At 40.4% G+C, this 24,839-nt stretch overlaps 2 protein-coding genes across 3 annotated transcripts in view; one reads left to right on the plus strand and one right to left on the minus strand.

Annotated features, from left to right (window-relative positions):
- The window catches only part of LOC108013876 (gastrin/cholecystokinin type B receptor-like), a 304,395-nt gene that overhangs the window by 201,104 nt on the left and 78,452 nt on the right, over positions 1 to 24,839 (minus strand). The window lies entirely within an intron of this gene.
- LOC118879128 (uncharacterized) lies at positions 9,412 to 10,327 on the plus strand. The gene is made up of 2 exons (XM_065867359.2): positions 9,412 to 9,444; positions 9,532 to 10,327. Exons 1-2 carry the CDS (start codon positions 9,430 to 9,432, stop codon positions 9,955 to 9,957), a joined length of 441 nt encoding a protein of 146 aa, XP_065723431.1. The 5' UTR covers positions 9,412 to 9,429; the 3' UTR covers positions 9,958 to 10,327.

Genomic DNA, 24,839 nt, shown 5'->3' on the forward strand with positions numbered 1-24,839 from the left:
GTTCTCCAATCGCCGAGCTCCTGGTACGACATTCTCATGTGACGAATCTTCACACTGGAGTGGACGTCACGTTCACAAATCTTCGACAAGAGTACTGGATCTTGGGTGCACTAAATATCGTCCGAAAGACTGTCTTTCAATGTAAACGCTGTTTTTTCCAACGCAAGGAATTTTCTACATTTTTAATACAGATTGAAGCCTTACTTAACTCTCGTCCTCTTTGCTCATCAGGGGACTCTACTTTGGATCCGCCTACTCCTGCTCATTTTTGTACCGGCGCTCCCTATACTGCCTTATCGGAGCCATCCCTTCTAGACGTCCCGATCAACCGCTTGAAACGATGGACTCAACTACAAGCAATGGTTCCAGGCCTTTGGAAACACTGGCATATGGAGTACCTCACCTCTCTGCACGAGCGCACCAAATGGAAACTGGAAGACGATAATTTGAAGGTCGACACACTGGTAGTGCTCAAGGAACCAAATCTTCTTCAATCGAAATGGATTCTAGGACGTATCCAGGAGGTACACGCCAGACAAGACGACAAAGTCCGAGTTGTTATCGCGGCCAATTACCAAATTTGCGATCTTGCCTCTTTGCTGAACAGCCGTTCAGCGGGGGCGGTATGTTGGGGAACCAGACACCCTATACATGTATTCTTGTAAACTTTACCTCTCGCTCGCCTGTGTTATCTACTTATACATACACTTGCATGAAGCGCAGCTTAATTTGTGTGTACGTGCAAGAGCTTTGCCAGATGCATTGCCTCGGTCAGAACTTTTCCATTCATCCCTTACGCCAACGTGTTTACGATTTAATTCAGCCTATTCTTGTAGTAATATACCCAACTACAGTCGTTCACATTTTTGCTACCAAAGCAACCAGAGCGCATCGAGATTGATTGTACTAAATTATATTGAATGTTCGGTGAAGACAAATAAAAATCAATTTGAACAGTTACACTTATGGCGTCTTATTTGTTAACACATATATTGGGAATTCAGATGACGGCGGAATATACGAACGTGTTATGTATATAGAAAACCCGGAAGGGATAGTTTTATACACAGAAATTCAATGTCATTTATTTCGTCTGACGTTATTACTTCAGACGTTAATTCTAAGTCTACTGCAATTAAAACTCCACCTCGACGTTGGGACGGACGATCAAGCCTGTAAGTTGTGTACTTACTTGGAAAAACTTCGGAACTTCGAATTTCCGATTTTAACCAGGTTTCTTTAAACACAATAACATGGGAAGACAAAAAAAAACTATCAGTATACAATTTGGTCAACTTACTTTGCAAGCCTCTTGTATTCTGATAGGACGGCTGAAGAAAAGAATCTAGTTTTTTGAAATAAATAAGGATGTAGATGTGGATGGCTCTTTAAAGGGATTTCCAACTTCCCTTGAACGAATTTTCTTTTTTTTAGCTTCGTACTCTTTAACAAAAATGCCTACAGGCCAAATATTGGCTGAGCACAAAGCTGCAAAATGAGCACAGGGAGCCCCGATCTTAAATGATGACACTTCCCTAGCATATGGAAAATTAAATCGTTCAACCTTTAGATCATCAATCTGAACTTTGTTACGGATATAGGCCGTAACGTCCAGGGATGAAAGGTCAGGACTCAGCCGATAAACAAAAATTTGTTTCCGCTGCGGTACACAAAAGACTATTTTAGGTACCACGCATGTGACAGGTTTTGGTACTACGGTATTTATGGCCCGGATCGCCAGAGAGAGTTACACTAGCGGCTACCGTGGGTTGTCTATCGACCGCGATCTTTTTCCGCTTAGGAGAATCGGGCTCAGATAGCATAAGGCTAGTGAGCTGCGACTCAATCGCCACAAGCAGATCCGTATTTCTACGGCTGTTCCGGATTAATTTCGTAACAGTGCTTTTTGAATGCCGCCTTATAGAGAGTGCCTGGGTTTCATAAGCAATGCATTCATCACAATAGTAGCGCAAGCCACTTCTCATATCAATTGCATAGCGTACCAGGCCCGAATAGCCAATGCATTTTGCATGAAAAATATTCTCGTACGAATGGCACGGGAATGGAAAATATGAATTAAGCATCGATGGTTTATTTACAAAAAGAACAAAAATTCGGAGCGCAAGACAAAAACACGACAGTTTACTGAAAGAGCGAAGTACATGTACAGAGTAGAGAAAATAAGAAATGGTTATTGGAAGAGCAATTAATGTCGAACTTTCTTCTCATGAATTAAATAAGACGTGGACTATTGTTAAGAGGTCACAAAAAAAGAATATAGTAGTTTGTAAATGGGTTTAAACTTTAAAACCTGATGAAATAGGTAATTCGGTTAGATATAAAGCAAGATTAGTTGCACGTGGTTTTACACAAAGATATCAAATAGATTACGATAAAACGTTCGCCCCTGTTGCTTTTATTTCCAGTTTCCGTTTTATTTTATCCATTGCTAACCAATATAATTTTAAAATACATCACATGGATGTTAAAACGGCTTTTCTTAATGGTACTTTAAAGGAAGAAATATACATGAAAGTTCCTCAAGGAATTGTTTGCAATTATGAAAATGTATGTAAATTGAACAAGGCAAGTTATGGGCTCAAACAAGCAGCAATATGCTGTTTTGAAGTATTTGACCAGGCATTAAAGGAATGTGGATGTAAGAATTCACCTGTTGATCGTTGTATATATGTTCAAGACAGAGGCGATATCAAGTATTATTCTTTTATATGTATTACTATATGTGGACGACTTAGTTATAGCAACCTCAGACATAAAAGTATTAAGCGATTTTAAAAAATACCTAATGACAAAATTTTGAATGACTGACTTGGGCGAAATACGATACTTTTAAGTAAGTTTTAAGTAATTTCAGTATGGACGAGTGCAAATCTGTGAATACTCCGCTTCCGAGTAAGCTAGATTATGAAATGTTAAATTCAGACGACAAATACGATGCTAATTGGTAGCTTAATATACATAATGCTTTGTACAGGTCCTGTTATAGCTACTGCCATTAATATCTTAAATAGATATACTAACAAAAATAATAAAGAACTATGGCAATGTTTAAAAAAGGTTTTAAGGTATCTCACAGGAAGCATTAATATGAAGCTAAATTTTAAGAAAATTTTAAATTATGAAGATATATTTGTTGGCTGTGTTGATTCAGATTGGGGTGAAAATGACAGAAAAAGTAAAACGAGTTATCTTTTTAAAATGTTTAACTCAAATTTAATTTGTTGGAATACAAAGACGCAGAATTCTGTAGAAGCTTCATCCACTGAAGCAGAATACATGGCCTTGTTTGAAGTTGTAAGAGAAGCATTGTGGCATAAGTTCCTGTTAGAAAGCATAAACATAAAATTTGATAAGTAAATAAAATATTTTAAGGGCTGTATTAGCATAGCCAAGGCGACTACTATATATACTATCATCCGATTGTTTCGACTGATACATCAATCGAAAGGTATCGCAAAAACTAAAAGAATTGCATACCAAGACTTAAAAAAATCGATTGAAATGAGAGAAAAAGTGGTGACAGTGTAAAAGTTAGAATTTGGAAAAATTGATCTGTTGGGACCGGTCGGTATAATTAGCCCCCGCCATCAACCTAGGTGTACTTTCAATTAAAAAACGCGTATAATGACACCTCAACTGTCAAAATCGGATGCTTCGTTCAAAAATAATACGCAAAACAAGATTTTTGGGGTCCTCTCAAAATGAAAATTGTATTTTGTTTGTCAGTTTGTCCCAAAAAGTTATTTTAGAGTCCTGAAAATTCTAGACGATGCTAAACAGCTCAATATAAAAAACATTAGCTCTACCACATTTGGAAAAACTAGCTAGTTTGGCGAGAAAACAGCTATAAATAGCTCATTTTTGTATACCCGTAACTTGTGAAGTACTGAAGCTACTGGCTTGTGCTATAAGTCTTTAAGGATACGTCGAAAGGTATTTCGAAATACTATGTACCCCTTTTAAAAACGATTTGTCTAAATATCACCGTTTAAGAATTTTAGGCACATTTTTATACCCGTTACTCGTAGAGTAAAAGGGTATACTAGATTCGTCGAAGAGTATGTAACAGGCAGAAGGAAGCGTTTCCGACCGAATAAAGTACATATATTCTTGATCAAGATCACTAGCCGAGTCGATTTATCCATGTCCGTCTGTCCGTCTGTCTCGGAAACTATAAGAGCTAGACTATTGAGATTTGGCGTGCAGATTTCTGAACTTCTTACGCAGCGCAAGTTTGTTTCAGCAATGTGCTACGCCCACTCTAACGCCCACAAACCGCCCAAAACTGTGGCTCCTACAGTTATGTTGCTAGAATAACAATTTTAGCTGAAATGTATTGTTCTCATCAAGACCTATCGATAGACCTAAAAAAATGTTTACCACGCATACTTTTACGCCCAAAGCCTGTGACGCCTACAATTTGCATGCTAGATAAAAAATTGGCGCATTTTAATCTCGCTTTGCTGCTTGCATATCTCCATTTCCCTTTGGTCCCTTTAGCTGAGAATCGGGTATCTGATAGTCGGGGTACTCGACTATAGCGCTCTTCCCTGTTTTTTTTTTAATAATTTTTTTTTTGATTTCTTTAAAACGGCTCTAGCGATTTCACAATAAATTTTAAGGTGTATAGCCCTTGTGATGCCTCAACTTTTGACATACGACTCATTGTTGTAAAAAGTTTCAAAGTTATTAATCAACAAAAATGGCCACATTTACCAGTTCAGAACATCCTACACTGCCTGAGCATTGACCTTTTTCGTCCGCATCCAAACTCTATTTGAAGGTCCTGGAAATTTAAGACGATGTTTTACAGCTTAATATAAGAAACTTGTATTTAAACATGACTTCTGATCTTGGTATTGAGGTACACTAATGAGAAAACTAAGATAACTGTGGACGGCAGTCCACTTTGTGACGAAGCCCACTGCATCACTGCTGTGATGGTCCGATCATAACTAGTGATACAACAGATATTGCAAAACCTAAAAGGATTGCATACAAAGACTGTAAATATTTTAATGTTTTTGGGAAAAAAATGGGTGAAAGTGTAAAAGTAAAAATTAAGAAAATTGATGCTTTATGAAGATGAATTATGTGATTGATGTTTAAATCAAAAACTTTTGATATCAAACAAAAACACCTCTTAAAGAGGTAAAAATCTAGTGATGATCGCACCTTCAGCCAATAAAAGATCTGATATCAACTTTTGTGACGAAAATGTATTATACGATCTACTAAATAAACACAATTTCTTAATTTTTTTACATTTGGCACGCTGCTATTCAATATGCTGAGGTTAGCTGTACGATTTTGATTAAGCCTGCCGAATGTAACAAAAATAAGAAATTCTATTTATTTAGTGGATCTTATAAAATAAATTTTCGCCACAAAAGTTGATATAGGAACTTTTGTTGGCTGAAGGTGCGATCGTCACTAGATTTTTACCTCGCTAAGAAGCGTTTTTGATTGATTTCCATTGAGTAAATTTCCTCAGAAAATCAGCTGGCTGATATCTTCACGAAACCATTTCATTCTAGAAGATTCGTGAAACTAAGATGGAAAATGGGATTACACCAAGAAAATTAAATTCAACAACAAGAACAATGATGAAACAACGAAAACTATTTTTGGCCCAACTTAAGTACCTTCTTCAATTTTAATTTGACTTATTCTATATGATATATTTTTTTTAACTATTGTTTAAAGTATTTATTGTTTTGAAAATACTAAAGTCAACTATTATAAAGAAAACAAGGAAGAACGCTATAGTCGAGTACCTCGACTATCAGATACCCGTTACTCAGCTAAATGGAGATATGCAAGCAGCAAAGCGAGATTAAAATGCGCCACCTACCGGCGGTAGACAGATTTAAGCGTTATGGGCGTTAGAGTGGGCGTGGCAAATTTATTTTTGGATAAATCGATAGGTATTGACGACACCAATACATTTCAGTTAAAATTTTTTATGTAGCATGCAAATTGTGGGCGTCACAGGTTTTCGCGGTTTGTGGGCGTTTAAGTGGGCGTAGCAAACTTTTTTTTAGGTCAATCGAAAGGTATTGATGAGAACAATACATTTCAGTTAAAATTTTTTATCTAGCATCAAAACTGTTGGAGTTACAGTTTTGGGCGGTTTGTGGGCGTTAGAGTGGGCGTGGCAGTCTACTGAAACAAACTTGCGCTGCGTAAGAAGCTCAGGAATCTGTACGCCAAATCTCAATAGCCTAGCTCTCATAGTTTCCGAGATCTCAGCGTTCATCCGGACAGACAGACGGACAGACGGACAGACGGACATGGCTAGATCGACTCGGCTAGTGATCCTGATCAAGAATATATATACTTTATGGGGTCGGAAACGCTTCCTTCTGCCTGTTACATACTTTCCGACGAATCTAGAATACCCTTTTACTCTACGAGTAACGGGTATAAAAATTTAGTAACTGAAGTTCCTTTTTAAATTTTAATTTCATTACTATTATATCATTGGAATTTTGAATATTAAGTTAAGTGAACAATAATTTTATAACCATATATTGATCTGGTTGGGATTTATCTGGGTTTCCCCAATCCTCGCAGGAAATGCTGGGTCATCTTGTAATACTTCTTTAGAATACACACCAATCACATTAAATAAAAGCAATTATATTTTGTATATATGTACAAGAATATAATCTAATTTTTGAGGGGGCGTGTTGAACATAACATAGCTAATACCTCATCAAGCCAATACCTCATCATCAAAATAACAAATAATAAATCAAACAATATAAGAGAAATCATTCAATACAAATATATAACTTGTCGTGTATCATTTATTTCAATAATGAGAACAATACATATAGGATCGCCGGTGATTGGTTTAACGATAATCTCAACAATTGCGTTTAAAGACTTTATTTCATTGAGAAACAATAAGATATTCCGTTTTACATCTTCTTCCTCGGAAAAAACAGAAAGCAAAAGCGAGTACTCTATGCGATGATTCTTTTCGTGCAGTATCGAATATAATATTTTGAAAGAGTTGTAAGCGATAATTTTACGTTAACAGATTTGAATATATGTTCATGTAAACAAAGTATAAGTTTAAGCAGAGCTGTCGTAGACATGTCTTCTTTTGTCTTCTTTTCTTTTCCCACAATCGGCCATCGTAAATCATCATTCGGCTCGAATGATGGTTCTTCTGCAGAGTCTGACTGAGGATTCCTCATAAACTCAGCGACGGTTGATTTTTTCCCTGGACCTTCAAGGTCACCAACTTTCTCCACGTCATATCGGGAAGAGTCCTGACTACTTTGTAAGGTCCAAAGAATTTTGGTTTAGTTTTAAGCCGGTGCCGTACTGTGTGCTCTTTATGGCGACGAGCTTGTTGATTTTCTAGTTCACCTCCTTCTTACGACCCTTGTTAAAGAAGCTACGATTTTCTTGCTGAATTTTGGAGATGTTATACTTCGCTTCCATACGAACGGACTCTACCTCTTGGTCCAATTCTTCGATAGTGGCGTCTTCAAGGAACGTGTTAAGCTCGGATAGTTTCTTAGTCCTCATTTCAAACCCTGTTAATGTCATGATAGGTGATAGTTTCGTTTTTCTTGGGGGTGTGCTGTCATTAGTTGCTGCACAACCTCTAAATGTTTATACCAGCTGGTCGATTTTTCTTGACAAAGCTTAGCAAACATTGGGATTACGATTTTATGGATTCGCTCCACTTGACCATTTCCTCGGGGAACTCCAGTAGCTATCATTAGATGTTGCTATCATAAGGGATGCTGTATCCCGTTCTCTTCGCAGTATTGCCCAAATGTGCTTGCAATAAACGCTGCCCCTCTATCTGATATTATACGCTTAGGGTTCCCAAACACTGCCGCTTGACGAGTAAGTGGATCGATAACTTTTAACTTTTTACTGAGAAATGTCCTTGCTTATGGGCCATACGAATGATTTCTTCCTCCATCAATGTCGGCGCCACGATCAACTCTTTGACAGGATTCTTGTACAATATGGCATGCTTGATAAAGAAGTCGCGATTTGTGCTGTTTTCGAGGGCGGCCATTACTGCCCGAACCCATTCATCCTGCGACTGTGCTCCCTGCAACTTGTGATGCAGAGTGTCTTTCAACATAAGACATGAAACTCGACTTAAGGCGTCTATGTGACGCATTTTGCTGTCGCTTCGATGCTCGATTTAGGACACGCTCTAACTTTTGTATTCCTTCATTTACATTCTTAGAGAGAATAATGAGATCATCCATGTATGTTGCGAGTGTACCATCTTGCACCATGTCTAGTGTTGTAAAGAAGCTGTTTCCTTGCAGTTTTTCAATGACATCGTCTATAAGTGGCATCGGAAAATGATCCTTGGCAATCCCAGCGTTTGGTCGTCTAAGTCGCAACAAAGGCGTTTGCTGGCATTCTTTTTCGGTACCAAGACAACCGGTGAGGCATACTCAGACGAACTTGGTTGGACAATCTTCTCTTCTAATCATTTCTCAACCTGGTTGTCGATAATTGTCTTGTCTGCAGGTGAAATGCGTTAAGGGCGTTCAGAGACTGGGTATTCGCCATTAAGCAATATCTTCATTTGAATTGGACTGTCCTTTTTCTTCTCTGCCTTGTTGTTGATCAAATCTTTTACAGTTTTAGCAATTGGTCTCTCCAGGTAAGCGACGTCGATCTCGGGGTATTCCTGGAATGTCTATAACTCAGACTGTTTTCATTTTGGCAAAAGATTCCTGGATGTTATGGTTCCCTTTTTGCTGAAATTTTTTCGTCTTCTCTTAGAATATCAAGTCCACCAGCTTCAGGACGCTATTCCCGATGACTGCTGAGTACTTGATATCATTTCTGCTGGTAACATGAAAGTTTAAGTCCAAACAAGCGTTGTCTACGAAACTGCTACGTGCACCCAAAAAAAAAACCGAAAGTATACACTTAATAAGCGTTGTGTTAAAAGTATACTAAAGTTAGTATAAAAATGTAAGTATTAACTCAACACTAATTAGTTTCAACTGTATACTTTGTAGTGTAAAAGCTCTACCAAAGAGTATAAAGCGTAAACCTGTAGTGTTATTTTTAAACTAGTCATATTCGACTTCTTAGTTTATTATTTATACTTGTGGTTTCAACAAAAACTTTATGTATTATAAAGAAAATATAGTTTCAAATTATTACAAAATAGTTTCATGCCAACACTTTATAGTATTAAGCTTATACTAATTATTATATGAGTGAGGCTCAGTAGCATAAATAGTATACTGAACATTAAATAGTTTTTCATGGTGTGAAACTAGGACAATAGCGATTATTCGAACATATATTTTGGTGTGAAACCAGGACAATAGCGAGTATACGAACACAGAAAATGCTACCGGAGTAGGCGTTGTTTGACGCGTTAATGATGATTGTGATTTTATGACGAGTCAACATGTAAGTAAAATATTTGTTCTAAAATTAAAAAAAATCAATATTATATTGTCCCTGTTGGTAAATTTTGTGTGTATTGTGTATTTTCAGATGCAAGTGCTTTGCGCACGCGTACAGATGCATAACGCGAAGGAGCTAACGAACTCGACGTACCGCCTTTGTGCTGTCAGAACAGCGAGTGCCTTCCGGACGACGCAGCGCTCGTCATTGCAGGCCAAGTTCCCCTATGTGAACTGGTGCGGGAGCCACAGAACCAAGACCGAGGTGAAGAGGAGTGCCAGGATGCAGAGCGTCGACAACTGGCAGGCAGCCTGGGACAACTCCAGCAAGGGACGCTGGACGCTGGACGCAAGGGTAAATAGGAAGCACGGCCAGGTAGATTTCTACCTCACGCAGGCGCTGAGTGAACATGGTTGCTTTCGAAGCTTCCTTAAGCGCTTCGGACACGACACGGAGAACGGTTGTCCAGAGTCCGGCAGTGGGATTGTTGAGGACGATCAGCATGTCCTATTTTAATGTCACTGCTTCGGGTCTGATCGCCAAATGCTGATGAAGACCACCGGGGCAAGGGTTCGGCCAGCGACGGCAGCCTACGCAGCGAGTGTACTGCGAACGCTGCTTCGCATCGAGAATGAGAGGAGAGAAGCTACAGCCTAGGTGGCTACCATTGCGCTAAGCAATACCTTGCGGTGATACCGCGCAATCACGGCCCCTACTCTTGTTGCTTGTACTTATTTTAGTCTGTATATACGTGTTAGGTAAAGGAATATAAAAAAAAACACGAAGGAGCTAAAAACATGAGTTTTGTGTTGCGCAAAATATGAATATTTATGAAATAATAACAAAATAATATGTCAAATAGTAATAAAAGAAAAACAACATACAACTTGATTTTATTGGGTTTGGGATACCACGAAAAACAAAATAGTATAAATTTTATACTACAGGCAACGGGGAAATCGTATAAGTTTTATACGAAATAGTATAAAATGTATACTAACGATTTCGATAAATAGCTTAAAAAGTATACTACGGCTCTCTAGATTAGTATAATATGTATACGAAATAGTATAAAACGGAGACTACATAGGATAGCTTTTATACTAAATTGTATAAAAAGTAAACTATCAGCATAAATGTCAGTACACTGAGTGAGTATAAATTGTATACTCGTTAGTTTAACTTTGATAACTTCGAAAGTTTCAGTTTAATACTTTCGGTGTCATAAGGTTAATACGCATCTTATCAAGATATTTTTGACACTCAATAGTTTAGTTTTAATGTACGAATAGTTTAGTTTCTATGATCATTTTTTTTTGGGTGTATCATACCTTTAAACTCTAATATTTTACAAGATTCAACCACAAAGTTAAGTACAAGAATTTTTTATAATATGAAAAATGTCTTCTATATGTAAGCAGAAAGTAACACCGAGTACAGAATTCAGAGGGAAGAAATTTTGTCGCTTAACGTAAACGAGCTGAAAGGGCAGTTATCACAGATTAATTTAGCTACAAGCGTTAGATTGCAAACATTGCAGGACAGACTTCTCGACCACTACAACTTATCGGCTGACGAAATTGAGGATGAGGAATCTGATTACGGGGATGCAACTTCAATGCACAACCCAAGATCCAAATCAGACGAAGGGCGTAGTGCAATTACATTATTTCATCGAAGGGATACCTGACTCGAGAGCCAACAAAAGCAACTTATACCAGGACTCTGCAGGAACTGAAGGAGCAAATAAAGGTATATGAGAAAATTCGCTGTAGTCGCCCTCAATTGCTTAATACAGCTAAATCTCGTAATACCAATGAAGACAAAAAACCTGATGTGATTAAACAGCATTCCAAAAAAAGGTTTTAAGTGTGGTGATCCTTCGCATTTTGCCAGGTGCGAACAGCTTGGCCACAAGACATCGAATTGTCCAGGCAATAGAATAGCTAAAAAAAAGGAGGGAAAAAGTGCAAACTCCATGTCGAACCATATCAGTAGCAGTGGAAAATGTATATTTATGGAAATTTCCTGTAATGGCGTTCGATTTTCCACTTTGATTGATACAGGCTGTGATCTCTGCCTTATCCGTGATGACGTCGTTGAGAAGCTAGGAAATATCGAGCCTATAAACGAAAACAATGTCTATTGGGCATTTGTAACAGCGAGCTAAATACGTTTGGCAGTTTCGTAGCCACACCCAAAAAAAAATGATCATAGAAACTAAACTATTCGTACATTAAAACTAAACTATTGAGTGTCAAAAATATCTTGATAAGATGCGTATTAACCTTATGACACCGAAAGTATTAAACTGAAACTTTCGAAGTTATCAAAGTTAAATTAACGAGTATACAATTTATACTCACTCAGTGTACTGACATTTATGCTGATAGTTTACTTTTTATACTATTTAGTATAAAAGCTATCCTATGTAGTCTCCGTTTTATACTATTTCGTATACATATTATACTAATCTAGAGAGCCGTAGTATACTTTTTAAGCTATTTATCGAAATCGTTAGTATACATTTTATACTATTTCGTATAAAACTTATACGATTTCCCCGTTGCCTGTAGTATAAAATGTATACTATTTTGTTTTTCGTGGTATCCCAAACCCAATAAAATCAAGTTGTATGTTGTTTTTCTTTTATTACTATTTGACATATTATTTTGTTATTATTTCATAAATATTCATATTTTGCGCAACACAAAACTCATGTTTTTAGCTCCTTCGTGTTTTTTTTTATATTCCTTTACCTAACACGTATATACAGACTAAAATAAGTACAAGCAACAAGAGTAGGGGCCGTGATTGCGCGGTATCACCGCAAGGTATTGCTTAGCGCAATGGTAGCCACCTAGGCTGTAGCTTCTCTCCTCTCATTCTCGATGCGAAGCAGCGTTCGCAGTACACTCGCTGCGTAGGCTGCCGTCGCTGGCCGAACCCTTGCCCCGGTGGTCTTCATCAGCATTTGGCGATCAGACCCGAAGCGGTGACATTAAAATAGGACATGCTGATCGTCCTCAACAATCCCACTGCCGGACTCTGGACAACCGTTCTCCGTGTCGTGTCCGAAGCGCTTAAGGAAGCTTCGGAAGCAACCATGTCCACTCAGCGCCTGCGTGAGGTAGAAATCTACCTGGCCGTGCTTCCTATTTACCCTTGCGTCCAGCGTCCAGCGTCCCTTGCTGGAGTTGTCCCAGGCTGCCTGCCAGTTGTCGACGCTCTGCATCCTGGCACTCCTCTTCACCTCGGTCTTGGTTCTGTGGCTCCCGCACCAGTTCACATAGGGGAACTTGGCCTGCAATGACGAGCGCTGCGTCGTCCGGAAGGCACTCGCTGTTCTGACAGCACAAAGGCGGTACGTCGAGTTCGTTAGCTCCTTCGCGTTATGCATCTGTACGTGCGCAAAGCACTTGCATCTGAAAATACACAATACACACAAAATTTACCAACAGGGACAATATAATATTGATTTTTTTTAATTTTAGAACAAATATTTTACTTACATGTTGACTCGGCACAAAATTCACAAAAATGCGGGACCAAACTCACCGAGATAAATCATCACAATAATCATTAACGCGTCAAACAACGCCAACTCCGGTAGCATTTTCTGTGTTCGTATACTCGCTATTGTCCTGGTTTTACACCAAAATATATGTTCGAATATTCGCTATTGTCCTAGTTTCACACCATGAAAAACTATTTAATGTTCAGTATACTATTTATACTACTGAGTCTCACTCATATAATAATTGGTATAAGCTTAATACTATAAAGTGTTGGCATGAAACTATTTTGTAATAACTTGAAACTACATTTTCTTTATACTACATTAAGTTTTTGTTGAAACCAAAAGTATAAATTATAAACTAAATAGTCAAATATGACTAGTTTAAAAATAACACTACAGGTTTACGCTTTATACTCTTTGGTAGAGCACTTACACTACAAAGTATACAGTTGAAACTAATTAGTGTTGAGTTAATACTTACATTTTTATACTAACTTTAGTATACTTTTAACACAACGCTTATTAAGTGTATACTTTTGGTTTTTTTTTTGGGTGTAATACAAAAATAAAAGATTCAGATCGCTCACTCTCCTCTTCTGCGAACAGCGCACTTCTGGTGCTTGCTGGGTGTCTCAGGTCTTCCTTCTTTGGCACGACACACCATGTGTTCAAGGTGACGCTGCTTTTCACATTGGGTGAAAAACCAATTTGCGCTTTCCCAAAGCCAGATTTTGACGCCACCTCTCTCGCTTGCAGAACCTTTTCGCTGGTTGCCCACCTTGCTTTACCTCTCAGGTGTACACTATCTGCCAGTGAACTGCTTTCCCTTCGCGTAGATCAATGTTATCCGCACTCTGATTTGAATGAATCTGTGTGGCACGTCCGTTTCTGCAGTTTTTTCAAGTAAATCCCACTTCTGACACCAAATTTGTAGGATCGCCGGTGATTGGATTAAAGATAATCTCAACAATTCCGTTTGATGACTTTATTTAATTGAAAAACTATAAGATATTCAGTATTACATCTTCTTCCTCGGAAAAAACTGAAAGCAAAAGCGAGTACTCTATGCGACGATTCTTTTCGTGCAGTATCGAATACAATATTTTGACAGAGTTGGAAGCCATAATTTTATGTTAACAGATTTGAATATATCTTCATGTAAATAAGTTTAAGCAAAGCAGTTGTACACATGACATCTCCTTGTCTTCTTTTATTTTCCCACATACATTTCAGTAATCATTATACCCGTTACTCGTAGAGTAAAAGGGTATACTAGGTTCGTCGGAAAGTATGTAACAGGCAGAAGGTAGCGTTTCCGACCCCATAAAGTATATATATTGTTGATCAGGATCACTAGCCGAGTCGATCTAGCCATGACCGTCTGTCCGTCTATATGTCCGTCCGGATAAACGCTGAGATCTCGGAAACTATAAGAGCTAGGCTAGTGACATTTGGCGTGCAGATTCCTGAGCATCTTACGCAGCGCAAGTTTCAGCAGAGTGCCACGCCCACTCTAACGCCCACAAACCGCCCAAAACTGAGGCTCCTACAGTTTTAATGCTAGAATAAAAATTTTAACTGAAATGTATTGTTTTCATCAATACCTGTCGATTGACCCAAAAAAAAGTTTGCCACGCCCACTTTAACGCCCGCAAACCGGCCAAACCTTTGACGCCCACAATTTTCCTGCTATGTTAGATAAAAAATTTTAACTAAAATGTATTGGTATCGTCAATACCTATTGATTGATCAAAAAAAAAATTGCCACGCCCACTCTAACGCCCATAACGCTTAAATCTGTCTACCGCCGGTAGGTGGCGCATTTTAATCTCGCTTTGCAGCTTGCATATCTTCATTTAGCTGAGTAACGGGTATCTGATAGTCAAGGTACTCGACTATAGCGTTCTTCCTTGTTTTTTTCTAGCATGAAAATTGTGGGCGCCACTGGCTTAGGCGGCTTGTGGCCGTTAGAGTGGGCGTGCCAAATTTTTTTTGGATCAATCGATAAGTATTAACAAGACTAATACATTTCAGTTAACATTTTTTATCTGGCATAAAAATTGTTGGCACCACAGATTTGGGCGGCTTGTGGGCGATAAATTCGGCGTGGCATCTTCGCGTAACAAACTTGCACTGCGTACAAGGCTTCGGAATCTAAATCTCTTTCTTCTATAGTTTCTGAGATATCCGCGTTCATATTTACGATTTTTTAATGTTCGTGCGCGTTAAAGTGGGCGTGGCAAACTGTTTTGGGTCAATCTGTAGGAACCACAGTTTTGGGTGGTTTGTGGTCGTTTAAATGGGCGTGGCACGCTGCTGAAACAAACTTGCGCTGCGTAAGAAACTCAGGAATCTGCATGCCAAGTCCCAATAGCCTTGCTCTTTTAGTTTCCGAGATCTCAGCGTTTATCCGGACGGACAGACAGACAGACATGGCTAGATCGACTCGCCTAGTGATCCTGATCAAGAATATATATACTTTATGGGGTACGAAACGCTTAGTTCTGCCTGTTACATACTTTCTGACGAATAAAGTATACCCTTTTACTGTACGAGTAACGTGTATAAAAATACAATTTTTCCTATTAAAGTAGCTAATATTAGCAAGAAACAGAACTATAAGTAGTTTGGGAGAATTCAGCAATTAAATCTGCAATTTCGGGATCGGTAAAGTTTAATTGTACCTATGATGGCAGTACTGAAGACTTTCGCTAAGCATTAACAAAGTTATTAAAGTCCTTGGATCCTTTGAAAATTCAAATTTACATCGGTTCAAATACATGGAATAGCCATGACTGTTAAGTACAGTAAAATTGTACTTTTTATAAAAGTTTGTTTTAAGGGTTTCTAACGAACTGATTTTTGTGGTCTGCTCGGTTGCTCAGTAGATTGTGTGTTCGTCCCACCAAATTTATATAAACGTGACCGTCCAGTAGCTCAGAGAGAAAGCACAGAATTTACGGGCTCGTAGTGGATTTATTGCGGGTATATTATTAGTAGTTGGTAGCATGGTTGGCCTTGACTCTCCACTTGTGGCCTTCGGTACTTCCGACGGTCCTGGTTGTCTCGATGACCTCTAGCCTTGTTGACTCGGTGCTCCAGTCCTGTAGCTCCCTGAAGATCCTTGCGGCTCGCTGAAGACGCTGGCTCGCTGCTCGTCCCTGACGCGTCGACTCGGTGACTGCTTGTGACGACTCGGACTCGCGAGCGGTATCAGCCGTGCGGACTTAGGGAAGCGTCACCGTTCTCAGACTACGGTGAAAAGAAGCTGCGCTCTCCAGGATCATTCCTTTCGACACAACGCCGCCTGGCCCTTGCTCTGTCCCGGATGGTCCCACTGGGGTTTCAGCTCATCCCGCGCGGGCTGAACGCCAGGAAGCTGCCTCGCGCTTTACTTCGCTTCGACGCCTAGTGCAATCGAACGTTCCACCCTAGCCTCACCCTTCTGCTTATTGTCCGGGGCAATGTCTCGCGCACTGGCGGTGTCGGCTGCGCGGCTAGACGTAGCGTGGCTTTTGGTACTCGGGATTTCGGGCGTACGCCGATCCGGGACCTCACGAGTCGAAACCGTAGGGCTCTCCTGGACAACTCCACTCGAGACCGTACCGATTGACCGCTCTCCCTTCTGGCTTGGTATACTCGTTATTCTCCAGGCGTAACGCCAGGACTTAGTTGATAGGGATAGACCAATGCCTTGACCTAGCCGTGTGGCGCCTTGCGACCTTAAATAGGGCCTCCGGGAACCGTTATTTCCCTTTGCGCACGGCCCGCTGAATCTCTCCACTCCGGGTCCAAAGTCCGTGGCTCCTGTTTGACACATTTGTCCTTCACGTACCGCTTCCAACCGATGTTATGCCCACTGCTGCCGTCCCGCTGACTCCCGTGATGCTTGTGGCACGCCTGTGTGCCGCTCCACTGCCGAGATGTGGAACTTCTTCTCCCGATCCAAAGTTCACGGCAGAGTCCAAAGCCCGGTGGAATTCCATTATCCCCTTTCGCACACGGCACTCGTGCTCTGCCCGCCAAGTCTCCACTCTCTCATTATCCGCTCCTTGGTCTCCAAACTCTCTTGTTCTCCATCCTTTCCTCAAAACACTCTTGTCCTTCATCCTTGGTCTCCAAACTCTCTTGTTCTCCATCCTTGGAATCAAATTTCTCTTCTTCTCCAACCGCTCCTCGCGGCGCCGTTAGTACGCGAATTCGCCGCTTATCTGGTAAGCGGCCGGCCATCTATTGCTGCTGCTGCTTAGACTTGTGGGGAGTTATTCAACTCCTCACAATTCCCCCTTACTTCGGGAAACATTTAAAACTCGTTCCTACTCTCCGGCGTTTCCTTGCATATCCTAGCCTTCGAATCCTTGTAATGCTCCTTCCGATTCCCGCGGCGCTCCCTCGTTGCTCCTTCGATGCTCCCTCGACGCTGCCAACTCCATTGAGTTTCTAGAGCGTTGGTCATCCTTCTCGTAGCAACTTGAAATCTCCCGCGCCGATATTTCCCATGTTTCCACTGGGACATCGATACTCCTGGGCTATCGATCCCCAGCACGCTGCTTATTGCTGCGTCCTACACCTTTCCACTGTTCCTCCGTCTGGTCACACCAACCGTGCGTGATCGAAATTTCATCGACTATCGATACCGACGGTGCGGCGTTGCCACCTGCTCGTTGCGATACTTCCACCTTTTGCCGATATTTCCATTTTCGTGTGCCCATCGATCGCATTTTCGTCCAGTGCCAATCCATCGCCTATCGAGACGCCCCCTTCCCTGGCTTATGGTGATTTTGCAAATTTCATGGATAAATTTCCGAATTTCTTAAATTTTTTTTTTCTCTCTCATCCTTTTTTTTCTTTCGCCCTTCACTCGTCGGCAAGCCTGATAATCGCAGAGCTCCGGAACATGGAAGACTACGCTTAAGGCTTCAGATTCAATGTTGTCTTCGCGTTCTGGTGTCTGGGTTAACTGGTAAACGGCTTCTTTTGGTTGGACGCGACCAGTAGTGGGCGATAATCAATATTTTTTTTTTATTTCTTTCGTCCTCTCCTTCCTACCCAGGTCTACGGTACAGCTCTTTGATCTGTGCCGTCTTCCCCCTTCCTTCGGCAGACTGCTGATGCGTGTTCTCCGATCAGTCCCCATCGAGTCTTTGGACGCCCTGGTCTGCTCCCTTTGTGCTCATGTCGTTCTCGTATTTCTTTGTTCCTTTAAAGTTGCCCCGTAGTATCCTTGGAGATGCCTTGGATTTATTGCTGCGAGCGCCTCGGCCGCCTTTGATAAATGGTGTTCCTTGCTCCTCACTACGTCACCCACCGTTGGCGTCCATTGCCTCCTCCTTAGTTTGCCTCCTTGCCTCCTCGTGTTTACTGCAAGCATGATTTCCGGCCATTCTTCGTCCCAGTTTCTTTGGTTCTGCCTGCGAAATGCGCTATCATTGTCTTCACCGTACTAGTTGCTCTCTCAGTCGTTTTCTCCTGTGGGGTGAATGGAGCTGTGAACTGTTGCTTGGTTACCATTTCGGCCAGGAAGCTCTTGAAAATTTTGCTGGCAAACTGTACTCCGTTGTCCGATATGACTACTTTCGGGACCCCATAGCTCGCGGTTATGCGTTCTCTGAAAGCTTTACTACTAATTCAGCCGTCGCGCTTCGCAGCGGCACCAACTCAGTCCACTTGGAGAACCGGTCTATCAATACCAGCAGCATTTGGTTGCCGTGCTTCGAACGCGGCAGGGGTCCGACGAAGTCCGCACATACCGTAGCCCATTGTTCCTCTGGCACCTGCGTCAGCACTTTCCCAGCCACCTGCATCTGATTCGGTTTGAATCTCATGCATGTCTCGCATCCTCGCACGCGGGCTAGGGCGTCTCTGTGCATTCCTGGCCAGTAATACCCGGCTGACAGACGTGCTATTGTCTTTCGGCTTCCTACATGGCCAGCCGCCGGTGAGTCGTGGTTCTCCTTCAGCACCGTTTCCCGTAGAGCTTTCGGGTTCTACGTTGTTGCAGCTCATTGGTAAACGAAGGAGGCCTGTCCAACTTTGGAGGAAGACTATCAGGAACACACTCACCAAAAAAAAAGTTTAGGACACTATAAAATAGTTCTGTACCTCTTTCAATATCCAAGCAATTATATAAATCTATCCAATTATATTGAGAAATCTGGTTGATGAGTTTATTATAGTCATATTTACGAAAGCATCTATATTTAGTTGGAGAAAGTAAAGGAGAGAAGGTAGCGGAGACAAATTGTTAGTTCCAATGTGGGATGATATCGGATGATAAAAACGAAACTAAAACAAATAAAAGGGAGATTTAAATCACCCAAAACAATCAAAAGATTCATGTCGGAAAGATGAGGTAGAACAGTTTTTATTGCAGACAAATGGTGCTCATAAATTATTAAATCGGATCCAGGTGAAATATAAGAAAATGTTACCAAAATAGGAAAATATTGCAAAGAAACTTTAACACCTATGAATTCTACGTCATTGGGATTATGAAAGTATATTCTCTCCGATGTAAAAGCAGTGAAAACGGCAATCCGCACCCCACTCCCCTACGAGGAGAGCGATATATACGTATTCAAATTGTTGAACAGAACTTCAGAGTCCGATATCTCCGGCTTCAGCCGTCTCAGTAAAAGCCAGAATGTCTTCAGAAAAACATTTTGATAGGCCAAAAATAAGTCCTATTATTAGCTCTCCGTCTGTTGGGGACCAATTCTTTAATGACCAATTCACCATTAAGCCAAAAACTTTTAGAATTTAGTACATTAAATACTTCAGGAGGAGCATCTATTTTAAATGAATATATCCAACGAGCATATGAAAACTTAAACCCTTCCACTGTGATGTTTTGAGATGGGAATTCCTGGTGTATAAATTCCAAAACTTCTGCAGTTGTGGTTTCAGGGGTTAATCGAGATACAAATAATTGCTTCCTATATGGAACAACCGAGAGTCTCTTTCTTTCTTCACCAACAATCTGAACTTCGTTCGTCTGACTATCGAGACCAGGGACAGCGGATGCCGACATAGCTGCCGTTACCGATCGGGTAAATATGTTCGGGACTAAGTTGGGATTTGGGACTGATGACTTTACTCCCACAGATTTAAAAAGAGCGGTCTTTTTGCGTTTATGTAACCCAACTGACATTTTTTATTATCAAGGTCGGCCTTAAACAGTTACAACGCTCATAAGTTTATCAAACAGATTCTTAAATCGATCATTGGTCAGCGCCACATAGCCATCCAAATCAAGTCAATAAAAAACAACACGCAGATCAATATAGTCTTTTACTCTGTCAACAACAGAGACGACAGTAAATAAAAACGTCATTAGGTGAAGATCCAAGCTGACAATCTTTTTAGGAACAAAAGAGAGCCATTTTTATTATTTTTTAATAAAAAAAAATTAGAAATATAAAAAAGTTATTTATAAGAATCAATAACGCTTAAATCTTTCTACCGCCCGCATAACCATATATTGAGATCGCTGTTAGGTGGCGCATTCCAATCTCGCTTTGCTGCTTGTATTTCTCCATGCTCTACGTTATGGTCATTTGTGGTCGTTAGAAGGGGCATGGCAATCAATTGGAATTAAAACAAGGAAGAACGCTATAGTCGAGTACCTCGACTATCAGATACCCGTTACTCAGCTAAATGGAGATATGCAAGCAGCAAAGCGAGATTAAAATGCGCCACCTACCGGCGGTAGACAGATTTAAGCGTTATGGGCGTTAGAGTGGGCGTGGCAAATTTATTTTTGGATAAATCGATAGGTATTGACGACACCAATACATTTCAGTTAAAATTTTTTATGTAGCATGCAAATTGTGGGCGTCACAGGTTTTCGCGGTTTGTGGGCGTTTAAGTGGGCGTGGCAAACTTTTTTTTAGGTCAATCGATAGGTATTGATGAGAACAATACATTTCAGTTAAAATTTTTAATCTAGCATCAAAACTGTTGGAGTTACAGTTTTGGGCGGTTTGTGGGCGTTAGAGTGGGCGTGGCAGTCTACTGAAACAAACTTGCGCTGCGTAAGAATCTGTACGCCAAATCTCAATAGCCTAGCTCTCATAGTTTCCGAGATCTCAGCGTTCATCCGGACAGACAGACGGACAGACGGACAGACGGACATGGCTAGATCGACTCGGCTAGTGATCCTGATCAAGAATATATATACTTTATGGGGTCGGAAACGCTTCCTTCTGCCTGTTACATACTTTCCGACGAATCTAGTATACCCTTTTACTCTACGAGTAACGGGTATAAATATATTTGAGAAATATATGAGTTGAATCGTATCACTGCAATATCTACTGGAATTGTTTAAAGTTTACTTTTTTGGGCAAACGAAACTGGAATATTGTCGGGCTCAAATAACGGAGTTGAAAAACATATATTAAATGCCGTTTCGCCGGATTAATCACTTTTGGATTTAGATAATATATCATAAAGAAAGTTAGTCGAAATAAGGTATGGCTGTGTGCACGGAATATAATAGTAAGTGGAACTTTTTCGAAGCGGTTCAAGCCTGCTGAGAACGAAACTCCAGGAGAGAAAAATAGATTTTGAAATGAGTTTTCGACTGGACCAAAATGTTGGGGCGGGGTGGCTTGATCGCTGAAATTAGATGAAATTCCCAGAAGAAAGGTACGAAAAGCATGGGGTACTTTGGGGTTTTTACGCGACGTGCTTTGGTGTTTTTTGTGACACTTGGAAAATAGAACTGAGAGGGATGGAGAGCAGAGGGCAGTGCGATCACGCGAGATTTAGACATCTGGAGAAAACTGCCGCTCGACACTGTCTCCAGAAATTAAAAGCACTTCTGGCATGATCAGACCCTATAAAGCATGTATATTCTTAGTCAAGAAAACCAGCCAAGTCGATCTAGCCATGCCCGTCTGTCCGTCCATCCGTATAAACGGGGAAATCTCGGAAACTATCAAAGCTAGGTAGTTTGGATTTGGATAGAAAATTCTTGGGGCTCCTCCGCAGCAAACGTCCATAGCGCTAAAACCCGTCTAGCACCCACATTTTAAATATTTTTGAAACATTTGCCACACATTCCAATACTTAGGCGTTGCATAGGAGAGTGTGTGAGTTGCTGTGGGTTTGTCAGGAATAAGGCGACTTACGGTGAATAATTACACTAAACCGTATTATTAATTATAGTTTTTTAATGATAAGCAAATGGATTACAAAATATGAATAAATATATCCGGCTTATGATATTTGTACGTTGTGATGTGTCGTTCTCGCGGAGCTGACGTTGCTCGTGTCGATCTCGTTCCACAATTACTCGCCAACTGGTTTCAGAGTTGCCACACAGTTGCTGTTCAATGCTTCTCCATCAGAACTGGATCGTGACACATTTAAATGAAATTTGGTTTGGTTTGGTCTCAACTTCCATCTACATGCCAAAAGTGTTTCAATTCGAACCAGTCTTTAAAAAGACATATGCAAATAAAGAGTGCAATCTTGGGAACAGACGCCTTGCTACTGGTATATCTCTATCTCCCTCGCTCTCCGCTTAGCTGACTAACGGGTTCTAAAAGACGATGGCATCGACTATCGACGAAGAGTAAAAGGGTATACTAGATTCGTCGGAAAGTATGTAGAAGGTAGATGGAAGCGTTTCCGACCCCATAAAGTATATATATGCTTGATCAGAATCACAGGCCGAGTTGAGCATCTAGTTCACACACTTGTTGTTTCAGTGTAATCACCTCTTTAGCCTCGGTCCCCAGCACTCGCCCTTCTTTGGAAAGGTTGTGGGTTTTTATGTTCATTTCATCAAAATTTATCTGTAGAGTGTTTGCACCGCAAATTTTTCATCGATCAGTTTCTACAGTTCCTAGTTAATTTCCTTCCCTTGACTAGTGAATATAGAATCAATTTGTTTCTGCAATTGTGTGTCCATCGTGAGGGCTACTTGATTTGGGCCTTCGATTTTTCTTTCCTTTATCGCTTTCTTTTGATTTAAGTGATTTGGATTGAGTGCGTTTTTTGTTATTTTTTCAGTTTTCGTGCACTGCTGTATATGTGTGTGAAAGTTTTTTTTGCCGTTACACGTTGGCAACAAAATAAAAATGTTTTAAGTGTTTTTACACAAAATTTACGCACGATTCTGGCCGCTTATTGGTCATAGACCATGGGCCTTTTATATTCCGATTAAAAATTGTTTGATTTTTTACTTCTTGAGCTAGTGTTTCGGGAGCTCTGCAAAAACGCGACTCAGCCACAAAAACGAAATGGCAAAACTAATTTCAAATTTAAATCAAATTTATTTATTCCAAAACTGAAATTGCATTTCTATTTTGTAACATTTATAAATGTTTAAAAAAACACGGCTTTTCGTCACACTTGTCTCCTATATCTATATTTAAGTATATAAAAAGACCTAAACGCAAGAAGTAGCTCCCGCAGCCAAATCTTCTTGACATACAAATTTAAAAAATAGTCGGATATCCCAAACTGCCCCAAAATTGCATTTGTTCTTTTTTAAACATTTTTTCTTTTCAATTTGAGGGGGGAAATGAGATTCGTTTAAATGCACACTGGCCTGACTCGCGAGTTTGGGAGTCTCTACGGTCGTGTAGCCTCGGCCGGCGTCTTCGGTTTACGCACACAGTGAATTTCTTACTTTTTAACGTATATACCAATGGTATATCATAAGATATCCTTCTGCTAAAAAATAAAATAAAACGATTCAACACATTTTCTTTAAAGGGCAAAACAAAAATTAAAATTGCATTTCTATGTTTAAACAAATATGAGGAATATATGAGTTGAATCGTAGCACTGGAATATCTACTGGAACTGTTTTAAGTAAACTAATTTGGGCAAACGAAACTGGAATGTTTTCGGTTTTAAATAACGGAAATGAAGTACATATACTAAATGCCGTTGCGTCGGTTTTAACCACTTTTGGATTTAGATAATATATCATAAAGAAAGTTAGTCGAAATAGGGTATGGCTGTATGGACGGCAAATAATAGTAAATGGGACTTATCTGAAGCGGCTCAAGCCTGCTGGGAAAAATTTAAGGAAACTCCAGGAGAGGAAAATACAAAGATTTGGAGATCCGTCTTCGACTGGACCAAAATGTTGGGGCGGGGCTGATCGCTGAAATTAGATGAATTCCCAAGAAAAAATGTACGAAAAACACTGAGGTACTTTGGGGTTTTTACGCAACGTGCGTAGGTGTTTATTGTGACACTTGGAAAATAGAACTGCTTAAGCCTAGCTTAACTAAAGCACTCCAGAGCGGAGCGGAGACTTAGGCGAGAGATGGAGAGCGGAGGGCAGTGCGATCGCGCGAGATGTAACATCTGGAGAATACAGCCGCTCGACACTGCCTCCAGAAATTAAAAGCCCTTCTGGCGTAAACAGACCCTATAAAACAAATATATTCTTGATCAGAAAAATCAGTAGAGTCAATCTAGCCATGTCCGTCCGTCCGTCCGTATGAACGGTGAAATCTCGGAAACTATTAAAGCTAGGTAGTTGGGATTCGGATAAAACATTCTTGTTGTTCCTCCGCAGCAAAAGCAGGGTCCACGCCCACTCTAACGTCCACAAACGTCCATAGTGCTAAAACCCGTCGGAAAGTATTTAACAGGTAGATGGAAGCGTTTCCCACCCCATAAGAATATATATTCTTGTTCAGGATCACTAGCCGAATCGATCTAGCCATGTTTATCTGTCTGTCCATCCGTATGAACGCTGTGATTTCGGAAACTACAAAAGCTAGAAAATTTGGTTTAGGAATGTAGACTTTAGGGACTATTGCTCAGCGCAGGTTTATTTTAGCAATGTGCCACGGGCGTGGGCACATTAACATAGTGGGCACTCATAAGCCGCCAAAAACTGTGTATC

Source organism: Drosophila suzukii, unplaced genomic scaffold (genome assembly GCF_043229965.1).
Source record: "Drosophila suzukii unplaced genomic scaffold, CBGP_Dsuzu_IsoJpt1.0 scf_17, whole genome shotgun sequence".
Lineage (NCBI taxonomy): Eukaryota > Metazoa > Arthropoda > Insecta > Diptera > Drosophilidae > Drosophila > Drosophila suzukii.